Here is a 15,580-nt window from a genome sequence, read left to right as displayed (position 1 = left end):
AGCCAGTAAGAACACAGGAAAAGCAGGACTGAGGAAATATGTCTCTAAGGAGAAGATGTAAAATATGTAACTTTAATATCTAAGACAATTTAAGTAAATTCATTAATAAAATGAAATTTATTTAAATAAAATTATTTAAATCATTTATCTTGTTGTCAAGTGGACGTAATTTCTGACCCTTGTCCAGGATGCTAGTGAGATGGCCAACAAAGTTCACATCTGTGTCTTCCCTTCCACATATGGAAGTGGCCCAGGAGCAAAACATGTGTCTCATCCATTATGTCACTTCAGACAGATGCTATCAATTCTCACCTGTGTGCAGTGAAATTAATGCTAATGCTTAAATGTCAAAGTTTTCATGGGATTGAAAGTAATCAGTACAGGTGAGAGTTTTTGTAAATAGACTATGCATAAGCTAGTTATTTTTATTTCAGTGTCTAGAAGCAGAAGATATTGGTAAAAATAATCTGATAGAAGTTTATTTATGTATTTGAAAATTAATGTGTAAACATTAAAATAAACAGTGGGCATGATAGAAAAATTGCTAGGAAGATCTTTTATTTTAATGATGTCATAGTCTTACTGGTATAAAAAATACACATTGGGATCAAGTACAAGGTTTGATGGCCATCTATAAGTTTCTATTACCCTCTTAAAATACCTTTACCCTCCTCTTTTTAATTATCTATAAAACTAGACAAAATCATTTTTAGAAAAGAAATGAGAAGCAGTAAGAGTAAAAGTGATTTCAAATATTACCATATTATATATTTTGATATCAACATAATATGATGCGTCTTAGACTGAAAACCTAAGGACATTTTAAGAAACAAAACATGTGCTTTTTCTCAATTAGCATATCAGAAGTTATCAGAGTGGTTCTCATTCATTTTGCTGGACTCTGAATTCTGTCTTGATGGTGGCTCATGTTCAGTCTAGAAATGCTTTGACAATTTTATCTCATTTAATTTTTCTATACATTTGCACAGAAATCATACATAAGTATTCTTGCATAGATTTTTAAATTTCCTTTTTCTTATTTCTTAGTGTCTCTCCCTTTTCCCTTTAGTTATATTTTTTTATTGCTTATTCACCTTTTGGCTAAGATTGAACGTATTATATTTACTGTAAGATTTTCTGATACTTGTCTTTCAAAATTTTGAATAAGTCAGTTATATTGGCCAAATTTTATTTTAATTTTCAAGAATACTTCTTAATTTTATGTATTTAATATATTGTAGAACTTTCAGGTATTACTTTTTATTAAAAATATTGTCTGCCATAACTTCTTTTTATCTTAATTTGCTGTGTGTATATTTTAATCTTCCCCTCTTCTATGGCAACATCCCCAAAAATCTAGTAATCTCTAGCTCTATAATTTTATATAAGTCATAGTGTAACTAGTTGGTCCAAGTTTGCTCAGGACATTTCTCAGGTTAAAAGTGAAAGCCCCATGTTCCAAGAATCTCCCTATTTTAAGCAAAGTAGAATGACTGACAGCCCACTCATATCACATGGGGTCAAATTTTGTCAACTGATACTTTCCTTTGGAATACAATTTCTTCCCAATCCAATGGTTTCTTGCGATGTCAAAATGTTTTCCTCATTAATTGAATAATCATATCTCTATTCAAATCTTATCATATAAAATGTCCTGAATTTCTCCCTCTGACATGCCTTATTTTAGGTCTTTTTAAAATGTACATAATTTAAAAAATCTTGTGATAACTAATATTTTTAATCCATTCCCATTAGTTTAGCTGCATTTCAGAGGGAGAGGTGATAAATATTTGCGATAAAAATATAATTTTTACTTCTGTTAAAACAAGTTTTAAATATAAGGTATTATTTAATGAAAATGGGCAGGAGATGATCAAGATCAAGACCTTTTAAATATTTTATTTTATTTTTTATTAAGTTTTTAATTTTAATTACAGTACAGCTAAAATACAAAGTTATATGTTTCAGGTATACAATATAGTGATTCAACTATTCTATACATTACTAAATGCTCATCATGATAAGTGTACTCTTTAAGCCCCATCACCTAGTTTGCCCATCATCCCACCCACTTCCCCCACTGGTAACCATCACTTTGCTCTCTATAGTTAAGAATCTGTTTCTTGGTCTATCTATCTATCTATCTATCTATCTATCTATCTATCTATCTATCATCATCATCTATCATCTATCTATCTATCTATCTATCTATCTATCTATCTATCATCTATCTATCTATCTATCTATCATCTATCTATCATCTATCATCATCTATCATCTCTCTCTCTCTCCTTTTCTTTTCCTCATCTGTTTTGTTTCTTAAATTCCATGCATGAGTGAAATCATATGGTATTTATCTTTCTCTGACTAACTTGTTTGGCTTAACATTGTACTCTCCAGCTCCATTAATGTCATTGTAAATGGCAGGGTTTCATTCTCTGTTATGGCTGAATGCTATCTCTATCTCTATATCTATTCGTCATCTATCTATCATCTATCTATCTATCATCTATCTATATCTATCTATCATTTATCATCTATCATCTATCTATATCTATCATCTATCTATCTACCTGTCATCTATCATCTATCTATCTATCTATCATCTATCTATCTATCTATCTATCTATCTATCATCATCTATCATCTATCTATCTATCTATCTATCTATCTATCTATCTATCTATCTATCATCTATCTATATCTATCTATCTATCTATCTATCTATCTATCATCTATCTATCTATCTATCATCTATCTATCTATCATCTATCTATCATCTATCTATCTATCTATCTATCTATCTATCTATCTATCATCTATATATCATCTATCTCTTTACCAAATATTCTTCATCCATTCACCTATTCATCAGTTGATGGACAATTAGGCTGCTTTCATAATTTGGCCATTGCAAATAATACTACAATAAACACAGGGGTTCATGTATTCCTTTGAATTAGTGGTTTTGTATTCTTTGGGTAAATACCCAGTAGCATGATTACTGGATCATATGGTATTTTTATTTTGAACTTTTTTTGTTTGTTTGTTTAGGGCTTAAAACATTTTATTGTTTTTTGTTTTTGTTTTTCTTTTTTTTTTTGTAATCCATTGCAGTCAAATTTTAATATCTGCAAGAATAAGTCTAAAACAATAAATGGAAGATCTACACACAGGAATCTGTAAAACATTACTGGATAAGTTAGAAGAAAATTTAATAAGTGAGAAAAAATTCCCATAGTTCATTTCTAAATTCAATGAGTAACAATCAAAATCTCAACTATTTTTTTCATGGAAATTAACCCCCTGACATTTTTATTTTATTTTATTTTATTTATTTTATTTTATTTATTTTATTATTTTGACATCTGTGTATTTTGCTACTTGGTATAAATCAACAAAGGTGCATATGAAGAGCTCAGATTTACAGAAAAAAAATTCTGTTTAAGATAGCATCCGTGTTATCCTATCTGAATACATGCGCAGCCATATGGAAATTCTTTCACTAAATCCCATTTTGCAGGGTGGAGAGCTGCACACATTTACTTATATGAGCATTCATTTGGAATATTTCTATTTTATTTTATTTTTTCCCTTTTTTTCATAATAATATTTTTTATTATGTTAGTCACCATACAGTACATCCCTGGTTTTTGATATAAAGTTCGATGATTCATTAGTTGCGTATAACACCCAGTGCACCATGCAATACATGCCCTCCTTACTACCCGTCACCAGCCTATCCCATTCCCCACCCCCCTCCCCTCTGAAGCCCTCAGTTTGTTTGTCATAGTCCATAGTCTCTCATGCTTCATTCCCCCTTCTGATTACCCCCTTTCTTTATCCCTTCTTCTTCTACCGAGCTTCTTAGTTCTTATGTTCCATAAATGAGAGAAACCGTATGATAATTGTCTTTCTCTCCTTGACTTATTTCACTTAGCATTATCTCCTCCAGTGCCGTCCATGTTGCAGCAAATCTTGAGAAATCATTCTTTTTGATAGCTGAGTAATATTCCATCATATATATGGACCACATCTTCTTAATCCAGTCATCTATTGAAGGGCATCTTGTCTCATTCCATGATTTAGCTACTGTGGAAAATGCTGCTATGAACATTGGGGTGCATATGGCCCTTCTCTTCACTACGTCTGTATCTTTGGGGTAAATACCCAGTAGTGAATGGCTGGATCATAGGGTAGCTCAATTTTTAAATTTTTAGGGGACCTCCACAGTGTTTTCCAGAGTGGCTGTACCAACTTGCATTCCCACCAACAATGTAGGAGGGATCCCCTTTCTCCACATCCTCTCCAACATTTGTTGTTTCATGCTTTGTCAATTTTTGCCATTCTAACTGGTGTAAAGTGGTATCTTAATGTGGTTTTGATTTGAATTTCCCTGATGGCTAATGTTTTCGAACATTTTTTCATGTGTCTGTTAGCCATTTGTGTGTCTTCATTGAAAAAGTGTCTGTTCATATCTTCTGCCCATTTTATGATTTGTTTATTTGTTTCTCGTGTATTGAGTTTGAGAAGTTCTTTGTAGATCTTGCATACCAGTCTTTTATCTGTAGCATCATTTGCAAATATATTCTCCCATTCCGTGGGCTGCCTCTTAGTTTTTTTCACTGTTTCCTTGGCTGTGCAAAGGCTTTTTTATCTTGATGAAGTCCCACAAGTTCATTTCATCTTTTCTCTTCAAAGACACATCTATTTTGAACTTTTTGAGGAATGTCCATACTGTTCTCCAAAGTGTCTACACCAGTTTGCATTCCCACCAACAGTGCAAGAGGGTTCCTTTTTCTCCACATCCTCTCCAACACATTGTTTCTTGGTTTCTGATTTTAGCCGCTCTGACAAGTTTTGACCTGCATTTCTCTGCTGATGAATGATGTTGCATGTTTTCATGTGTCTGTTGTCCTGGATATCATCTTTGGAGAAATGTTTGTTCATGCCTTCTGCCCATTTTTAATTAGATTATTTGTTTTCTGGGTGTGAGTTTTATAAGTTCTTTATATGTTTTGGATACTAAGCCTCTATCAGATATGTAATTTTCAATTATTTTCACCCATTCAGTATGTTGGCTTTTGGTTTTGCTGAACATTTCCTTTGTTGTGCAGAAGTTTTTAATTTTGATATAGTCCCAATAGTTTATTTTTCCTTTTATTGCCCTTGCCTCAGGAGAAACATCTAGAAAAATGTCACTATGACTAATGTCTGATAAATCAATGCCTGAACTTTCTTACAGGATTTTTATGGTTTCAGGTCTCACAGACAGGTCTTTAATCTATTTTGACTTTATTTTGTATATGGTGTTAGAACATGGTCCAATGCCATTGGTTTGAATGTTGCTGTCAGTTTTCCCACCACCATTTGTTGGAGAGACTTTTTCTTTTCCATTGTATACCCTTTCCTCCTTTGTAGAAGATTAATTGACCATATAATTGTGGGTTTATTTCTAGGTTTTCCATTCTGTTCCATTCATTTCTGTGTCCATTTTTGTGCCAGCACCATACTCTCTTGATTACTACAGCTTTGTAATATAACTTTAAGTCTAAAATTGTGATAGCTACTGTTTCTTTCTTTTTTCTTTTGTAATATTTCTATGCCTATTCCAAGTCTTGTGTGGTTCCATACAAATTTTATTCTGGTTTTTACATAAGGGTCGTATTGAACTCATAAAATTAATTTGGAATACCTTCCTCCTCTTCGATTGTTTGGAATAGTTAGAAAATAGGTATTAACTTTTACTTGAATGTTTGGTAGAGCTCACCTGTGAAGATATATGGTCCTGGACTTTGTTGGACTTTTCTGTTTCAATTTCCTTGCTGGTAATCAGTCTGTTCAAATTTTCTATTTCTTCCGGCTCCAATTTTGCTGGATTTTATGTTCCTAGAAATTTATGAATTTCCTCTAGGTTGTCTAATTTCTTGGCATCTAATTTTTCATAATCTCTTGTGTTGGCTCTTATTTCTTCTCTTTCAGTTGTAATTTTATTTGAACTCTTTCTCTGCCTCGCTATCTCTCTCTCTCTTTTTTAATGAGCCTGGCCAGAGTTTTATTAATTTTGTTGATCTTTTCAAACAACTATCTCCTGTTTTCATTGATCTGTTTTATTATTATTGTTTGTATTTTTTTAGGTTATATATCATTTTTTTCTGCACAAATGCTTATTATTTCTTTCATTCTCCTGGTGTTAGGTTTTGTTTATCATACTATTTTCTAGCTCACTTAGGTGTAATGTTAGGGTGTTTATTTGAGATTTTTCTTGCTTCTTAAGTTAAACCTGGATTACCGTGAACTTCCATCTTAGAACTTCTATTGCTGCATCCCAAAGATTCTAGGACTGTTGTGTTCATTTTCAATTCTTCCCTTGTAATATTTTTATTTCTTCTTTGATTTTTTGGTTGATGCATTCATTGTTTAATAGCATATTATTTAACCTTCATGTACTTGTGATCCTTCCATATTCTTTTTTTTTTCTTTTGGTTGATTTCTATTTCTAATTTTGTGGTCAGAAAAGAAGAATGATATGACTTAGATTTTTTAGTTTGTTGAGACTTGTTTCATGGCCTAATAGATGATGTAATCTGGAGAATGTGACTTGAAAAGATTGTGTATTCTGCTGTTTTAGGGTGGATTGTTCTGAATATATGTGTTAAATCCATCTGGTCCAGTGTGTCATTCAAAGCCAATCCTTCCTTCTTGATTTTCTATATGGATGATCTGTCCATTGATGTAAGTCAGAAATTAAAGTCCCCTGCTACTATTGTGTTATTAGGAATTAATTCCTGTATGTGTTTTTTATTAATTGTTGTATGTATTTGGATGGTCCGATAGTGGGTGCATATACATTCACAATTATTGTGTCACCTTATTGAATTGCTCCCTCTATGGTTATATAGTATACTTGTCTCCTGTTATAGTCTTTGCTTTACAGGAAATTTTGTTAAATATAGTGGCATCTTGGTGGCTCGGTTGGTTGAATGTTGCACTCTTGATTTCAGCTCAGGCCACAATCTCAGGGTCTTATGATCAAGTCCTGCATCAGGCTCAGTGATCAGTAAGGAGTCTACTTGTCCCTCTCCTGTTGCCCCTCCCCCACACTGTGTGTGCACATGTGTGCATCCTCTCTCTCTCTCTTTCTTAAATAAATAAATAAATAAATATCCTAAAAAATAAAAAAAAAAAAAACCTGTTTTGCTCAATAGAAGTATTGCTACACCGGCTTTCTTTTGACATATACTTGCATGATTAATGTTTCTCCATCCCCTCACATTTAATCCACAGGCAAATTTGGGTGTGGCATGTGTCTCTTGTATGCAGCATATAGATGTGTCATTTTTTTTTTTTAAATCCACTCTGTGACCCTATGTGTTTTGATTGGAGCATTTCTTCTATTTATATTCAAAGTAATTATTGATAGATATGTATTTATTCCCACTTATTACTTGTTTTGTGGTTGTATTTGTAGTTTTTATCTGATTCTTTCTTGTCTTTCTGTTTTTCATGGTTTGTAATTTTTATTTTTTTATTTTTTATTTTGTAATGATAAGCTGGGATGGTATTCTCTTTGTTCTTTGCATAACTATTACTGGCTTTTTTATTTGTGGTTACCATTAGGCTTGTATATAGAATTTTCTGTATTTAGCTGTCTATATTAAGTTGATGATCACTTAAGTTTGAACACATTCTTTACTCCTATCCTTGGTATACTTAGGCATAGGGTGTCATATTTTACAACCTTTTATTTTCTGAAACCCTTAACTGATTTTTACAGAAATACTTATTTTTTACTGTTTTTTTGTTTCCTACTCTCATACTGTCATGTATGGTCTCTTCTTTCCACTCAAAGGTTTCCCTTTAATATATTACTAGGGTTGGTTTAGTGGTCATGAACTTTTTTAGTATTCATTTCTCTGAGGAGCTCTTTATCTCTCCTTCTATACTGAATGCTGGCTTTGCTGGTTAGAGTATACCTGGCTGCAGATTTTTACATTTTAGCACTTTGAATATGTCACAACACTCTCTTCTGACTTGGAAAGCTTCTGCTGAAAAATCCTGACAGTCTTGTAGGGTTTACCTTGCATGTAATGGTATTATTTTCTCTTGTTGCTTTATTTTTTGCTTTCTTTATTGCTCTTTTTTTTTTCTATTTTAATTACTATGTGTTTTGGTGTGGCTATCTTAGGTTGATTTTTTGGGGGGATCTCCTTGCCTTCTGGATCTGGATATCTGTTTCTTTCACCAGATTAAGAATTATTTCTTCAGATAATTTGTCAACCCTCTTTTCTTTCTTCCTTTGGGGTTCCTATCATGTGAAAGTTACTACACTTGACAGAGCAACAGGGTTATCTTTTTCTATTCCCATTTTGCATAATTGTTACCTCTTATTTGCTCAACTTGATTATTTTCCATTAGTCTGTTTTCCAGGTCATTAATTCATTCGCATGATTTCTCTAGCCTGATATTTGTTCCATCAAGTATATTTTTAATTTCATTTGTTGTGTTCTTCATTTCTGCTTGGTTCCTTTTTATCTCTTCATTAAGGTTCTCATTGATGCCCCCCCCTTTTCTCAAATCCAGTGAGTGTCTTTATAATCATCACTCTAAATTATCTAGTAGTCATTTTACTTATATCCATTTTGCTTTGGTGTTTTGCTGTGGTTTTGTCCTTTTATTTCACTTGGAACATATTCTTCTTTCTCATTTTTTTTTAAAGGTTTTATTTATTTATGTGACAGAGAGACAGCCAGCGAGAGAGGGAACACAAGCAGGGGGAGTGGGAGAGGAAGAAGCAGGCTCCCAGCGGAGGAGCCGGATGTGGGACTCGATCCCGGAGCGCCGGGATCACGCCCCGAGCCAAAGGCAGCCGCCCAACGACTGCGCTACCCAGGCGCCCCCTTTCTCGTCATTTTGTATAACTCTCAGAGTCTATCTCTTTGTGTTAGACAAGTCAGCTATATCTCCTGCTCTCCTAGGTAATGGATTTATGAAGAAGAGTTCCTGTAGTATCCTGTAGTGTGGTGTCCCCTGTTATCCAGGGCCTGACACTTCAGAAAGTGTCTCTTATGAGTGTTGTGTGTGCTTTGCCATTGTGTCCTGGCCATTTTTTCTTTTAGTCCACTTGTCTGTAGAAGCTCTCTTTTCCTGTCATGGGTCGCGTTTTGTCCCTCTTCAGGATAAAGTTTACTTTTTCCATGTGTGCACTGGTCTGCTTGCAAAATGAGACCTGCTACCACTGCCACCAGAAGTGAGGCCATGCAAAACTCAGAGGTCTAGAGACTCAGTGTAGGCAGGGATTTGTGCTGGCCTTCTGGAGGGTGCCAGTAAATGCAGACTGAGGAAAGCTTGACTGGAAAAGGTGGAACCATGAAAATGTAAGAAGGGGTGAGGTTTGCTGTAATCAAGTTAGGTAGTGAGTGTCTGCACAGTTCTCATTCCTACAGGTGGCCCTATGTTTATACTGGGGAAGGGCAGGAAAGGGAAATGTTACCTATCATCTCCTTTGCTCATGGAGGGATCTTCCTGCAACCCCTGCCTCTCTGGGAAACACTATGAGGTGAGTAAATAATTCACTCCCATATGTCCAGGTATTTTTCAAACTTCTGCTTCTATGCTGTATCTGCATGGGCTATTTGTCACGCTATCTATTTAAGGGCAGGACCTCCACTTACTAATGACTTTGGGGTTCTCACAGAGCTGAGTCTGCTGATTTTTAAAATTCCAGGCTTTAATTTCTGGTAGTTATAAGAACTCATGAAGGTTGGCTCCTCTTTCTTTCAAAGTCTAAAGTTATGGGAAGTTGTCTTCCCCATGTGGGACCTCTGTGTGATAGTCTTTACTCACTCTTCCCCATGATTGTGGTATCCTCCCTATTATGATGGTCATGGTCTGTTTTCTCATTAAACTCCTCCCTGGAATTGCTACATTCTTCAAAGTGGCTTCTTCTCTCCCTTTATTTGTGTAGTTTCCTCTGTCGGTCTTTGGGTCATTCTCTGGGTTATTTATGCTGTCATGAGTGTTATCTAGTTGTATTCATGGGATGAAGTGAGTTAATGGCTCTTTTACTTTGTCATCTTCCCAGCCTCCCTAAGACATTTTAAAATTTTACTTTTCTGTTTGGGGATGCTTGAGCGAAATAGTGAAGGTTGCAGTATGCATGATTTATAGAATATCTGAAGAAAGGTTTGCTCTATAGTCAGAAATGAAAGTGAAAGGTTGAAAGTAATGATTATGGAGGAATGTAATAATTAAGACTGTTTATTTGTACCTGATGTTATTAGGCAATAAACTCTTGTATTTTTCTGAGTCCACACTATGAACTGATAACTGATAAGGTAGGACACAGTGACAAGAAGCAAATCTAGCTTATCAACATGAGAAAAAAAAAGTTACAGTTATTCATATATGCCTGAAAGGGTGAGTAATATAACCTTGAATGAAAACATAAACACCTTCTGTGTGTCACTAAATTTATTCATATTATGAGCCAAAGGAATATTTGAACTGATATAAACTTGTGTTCAGTCTTGGCCAAAGAATTATGTTTATATTTAATTAAAATATTTGATATTTTTGATATGTGAATTTATGAAGGGCATAGAATTATCCATATCCTATTCAGGTAGATACAGATATTTTCTTTTTATTATTTCATTAATTCTTTACAGAAAATTTTGAACATAAATGCTTACCACCTTAACCTGTAACTTTGTGAAACAACATAGAACGTCTCTCAAAATAGGAAACTTTATTTATTTAAGGACCTAGGTATTGCATGAAAATTTCACAATTAGACTAATTTTTTTAAAAGTAAAAAAAAAAAAACATATCTCTTTATGTACTGCATGTGTTTTTCTCTTCTTTCAGGGGAACCAAAGAATAGAATATGGAAAGTTACAACCAAACATTAACTGATTTCTTTTTAATGGGATTGTTTCCACCAACAAGTATTGGCCTCTTTCTTTTCATTTTCATTGCACTTATTTTCTTAATGGCTCTTTTTGGCAATCTATCCATGATCATCCTTATCCTCTTGGATACCCAACTCCACACACCCATGTATTTTCTACTTAGTCAGCTCTCCCTAATGGATCTGAACTACATCTCCACCATTGTCCCCAAGATGGCTTTCAATTATCTCTTTGGAAACAAGTCTATCTCACTTATTGGTTGTGGGGTTCAGAGCTTCTTCTTCTTGACTTTAGCAGTTGCAGAAGCACTACTCTTGACATCTATGGCCTATGATCGTTATGTGGCTATTTGTTTTCCTCTTCACTATCCCATTCGCATGAACAAAAAAGTGTGTGTGCTAATGATCATAGGATCATGGACAATAGGGTCTATCAACTCCTGTGCCCACACTGTATATGCCCTCCATATCCCTTATTGCCAATCCAGAGCCATCAACCATTTCTTCTGTGATGTCCCTGCCATGTTGACTCTGGCCTGCATGGACACCTGGGTCTATGAGTACACAGTGTTTGTAAGCACCACACTCTTGATTGTGTTTCCTTTCATTGGCATTGCAAGTTCCTATGGCCGGGTTCTCTTTGCCATCTGCCACATGCAGTCAACAGAGGGGAGGAAGAAGGCCTATTCGACCTGCAGCACACATCTCACTGTGGTGACTTTCTATTATGCACCTTTTGCTTACACTTATCTACGCCCAAGATCCCTCCGTTCTCCAACAGAGGACAAGGCTCTGGCTGTCTTCTACACCATCCTGACCCCAATGCTCAACCCCATCATCTACAGCCTGAGAAACAAGGAGGTGATAGGGGCCCTGAGAAGAGTGATTGAGAGGATGTGCTCTATAAAAATATAGAGTAAGCTCTCATTAGTCCTGCAGCCTCAGAAGTAGATTACTTTCACCTTGTATGCTCCTTAAGAACACTATTATTCCAGGATTGAAGGCAGGGACTAAAATAATTTAGAATATTAAAATAATTGAGATTTGACAAAGTAGTTATATATTTCCAAACACTTGTTCTGTTTGCATTGTGGTAACTTTTAGTAAATAGAAAGGACATAGTATTTCCTCAATCTTGTTTGCAGGAGATTTTACTGATATGTAGAAATTATAACGGAAATTGCCCAACTTGATGGTATCATTCAGTATAATAGTTCTACTGTACTGAATATATATCCCCAAATGATTAAATAATACAAAGAACAATACATGTCATAACCTTGGTCATTCTATTGATAACCAAAACAATTATTTGTTTTAATTCCATTATAGTGTATTCTTAATTGGTGCATATCGGTTCTTCTCTTTCTCAGTTTTCAGGACAGGTGATAGATATAGAGTTTTGTCAGAGAGCTCTGCATGAATTAGAATTTCTTGCATCACTAGAGAGGAAAAATAAAAAGTTTGCATCTTTCTGGGGCACCTGGGTGACTCAGTAATTTAAATATCTGCCTTCATCTCAGGTCATGATCCCAGGGTCCTGCTCAACAGGAAGCCTGCTTCTCCCTCTTCCTCTGCTGCTCCCCCTGCTTGTGTTCTCTATTAGAAAAATAAATAAATAAATAAATAAATAAATAAATAAAATATTTTTGGGGAAAAAAGTTCGTATCTTTTATGAGAGGAGCCCTGGGATAATCTGAGTGATTCTTTTTTAAGATTTATTTATTTTAGAAAGAGAATGAGAGAAAAAAAAACAAGAGAACAAATGGGGTGAGGGGCAAAAGGAGAGGGGGGAGAAACATAAGCAGGCTCCATACTGATTGTGGAGCCCAACACAGGGCTGGATCTTACTACCCTGAGATCTTGACTTGAGCCCAAACCAGGAGTCAGACATTTAAACAAATGTGCCACCCCAGGCACTCCAATCTAGGTGATTCTTTTTTTAAAAAGTTGAATTTATTTGAGAGTGAGAATAAGCAAGAAAGATATGGCACAGAGGTGGGGGGTGGAGAGGGAAAATCAGACCTCCCAGTTGAGCAGGAAGCCTGTTGCCAGGTTTGATCCCACGACTCCAGGGTCAGGACCTGAGCTGAAGGCAGATGCTTAACCAACTGAGACACTCAGGCACACCTAATTTGATTCTTATGGAAGAAATCTTAGGGATATATAATTAGAGTTGCAAAACGGGCTATTGAAGAATGAGAGCAACTTTAAAATTATTTTAAAAACTAATCTGTGCAAATTAATCAATCTGAAAAACTATTGAATGAGTCCTTAATATATGTTAAAATTGTATATCTCATGTAACCACTCTTATAAACTTATAATACCTGCAATGAAAATTTTATGTTCCATTTACTAGTCTCATAATTCTAGAGGACTAGCTTTGGGGGTCTATTTGGCATCAACATTTCCACTTCAGTATTTTGAATAGCTATACCTGCTTGGTCATTTCCCTACAAAGTTCCTAACTTTAATCCCAGTTTAACTTTACAAAGGATGAAGATCCATTACTATCAAGAGAGAATTCTACTATACTCTTTATTTTCTGAGGACGTGTGGGAAGAAGGAAGAATTATCATCTGAGAAGCCATGGATTATTCAAATGAAAACAGTGATGGATGAGTAATATATTAGACTTGAAAATTATCATTTTTCCCAAAATAGAAGATCCATATTTTAGAAGACATGATATTAATTGGTTGTTTTTATACTAAAACTAATTTAGCATTTCGAGAGCTCTTGACTATTAACTGATTAAAAGCTTTATTTTGAAATGGCATGAATATGACTGTTTATCTTCTAATATATCATAGAAAATTTTCTCATTACAAGGAATTGCATGATATTATAGTAATACTTCTAAAAAGAAATGGTTTCATGCTTTTGAAATTGCCTCCTACTACAAAATTTAAGTCTCAAATATGGAGAAAAGAAGACATTTACTACTTAGTATCAATAACCAAATACTTGTAAGCATTTACTATTTTCCAAGGTTTTCCAACTTACTTAAAATATGATTCAGAATATGATTAGCTCAAGTTTTAAACTGAAGTATATTTATTTATTAACAAAAAATTTTAATTAGAAACTACTATAGATAGGCCAGTGATGGGTATTAAGGAGGGCACATATTGCATGGTGCAGTGGGTGTTATATGCAAATAATGAATCATGGAACATTTCATCAAAAACTAAGGATATACTGTATGTTGACTAACATAACATAATACAAAATTATTATTAAAAAAACTACTATGATTAAAAAAGAGTGAGAGGTGTGTAGATTCTTCAGAATTGCTGGCCAATCAGATCTTAATAGTCAACAATTATCAGCAATTTCCAACACTTAGCTGACAATGATTCCTGTGAAAACCTCATTGTCACCCCTTCTGGCACCATTCCCAGCCCCACAACCATATGATGATCTTTTCTGGAAACTTGGTGAATGTACTGCTCTTGCACATTCTCTACCTTGAGTAAGTCACACCAAGGTAAAGTTTGTAATAAAATAATCTAATGCAAAGTATTTGCCCTGGACAGAAGTTAAGAGTTAGACAAGGGAGTGAGTACATAGGTACTAACAGAGATATCAGTAATTTTGCTCTCTAAAATATGTCAAGAGAAAAGTCAGATACAAAACAAAATAAAACAAAAAAAAAAAAAACCCTCTAGACTAGACTTTAGACTTCTGCTAAAACAGTGGTTCTGTGGCTCCTCAGTTATGTTCTTACATGGCCCATTATGTGTGAGAACTATGGGAAATTCATAATTTTCAAAATAATTTTCAAAATATGATTATTCATTTAAAAATGTCACAATGAAAAAGTTTACTTAGAACACACACAAAGTTTTAAAAAGTACATAATGAGCTCATTGTTATTATTTAGGTTCCTTACTCTTATCTTGTCCTTTGGGTTACACTAAATGTCATTGTCCTATGCCAAGAAAATAATTTTTAAAATTCCATAATATCCAAGAATTGCATAACACTACAAAAGGTGCAAAAAAGCAAAATGGGAACATTCAGAAATAAAAGAAAGGACCAGAGGAAATATTTGAAATCAAATCACAAATCTAGGAAACTCAAAGGACACTGAGCAGTTTAAATGCCAAAGACAAATAAACAAACACTATACCTAGGCACAACATTTTCTGGTTTCAGAAAATCAAGGTAAAGAAAAAATCCTGAAGAAGCCAGAAGAAAATAATGCTTTACCTATAGAGAATCAAAGTTAAGAATTATATCTGGCTTCTCAGAAACCATGTAAGTAAGAAGAGAGTTGAGTGAAATATGTAAAGTGTAGAGAGAGAAAAAGAAAAAAAAATCATTGTAGAATACTGTGCCCTGTGAAATTATTCTTCAAAAGTGAAGGAGAAAGAAAGATTTTCACAGGAAAAGAAAAACAATTGAAGGAATGTATTGCTAATAAACTTGTCTTGGAAAAAAATATGAAAAGTTATTTAAAGGGAATGAAACTTAGATCTGCAAAAAGAAAGATATTGAAAAAGGAATAAGGGAAAGTAAAATTTAAAAATAATGTATTTTTTCTTATTCTTAATTGATCTAACAAAGAACAATTTGTTCAAAATAACAATAGCACCAATGTGTCTAATTGTGTATAATTATATATACCATATTAATGCATATACAAGTTGTATACAAGTA

At 34.1% G+C, this 15,580-nt stretch overlaps 1 protein-coding gene across 1 annotated transcript; it reads left to right on the top strand.

Moving 5' to 3' along the window:
• Positions 1 to 10,888: 10,888 nt before the first annotated feature.
• LOC103680326 (olfactory receptor 2L8) lies at positions 10,889 to 11,864 on the top strand. The gene has a single exon (XM_008709867.1). The coding sequence runs from the start codon at positions 10,889 to 10,891 to the stop codon at positions 11,825 to 11,827; it is 939 nt and encodes a 312-aa protein (XP_008708089.1). The 3' UTR covers positions 11,828 to 11,864.
• The last annotated feature ends 3,716 nt before the right edge of the window (positions 11,865 to 15,580 follow it).

Source organism: Ursus maritimus, unplaced genomic scaffold (assembly GCF_017311325.1).
Source record: "Ursus maritimus isolate PB19 unplaced genomic scaffold, ASM1731132v1 scaffold_5, whole genome shotgun sequence".
Taxonomy (NCBI): domain Eukaryota; kingdom Metazoa; phylum Chordata; class Mammalia; order Carnivora; family Ursidae; genus Ursus; species Ursus maritimus.
This window is presented reverse-complemented; position numbering and strand designations above follow the sequence as displayed.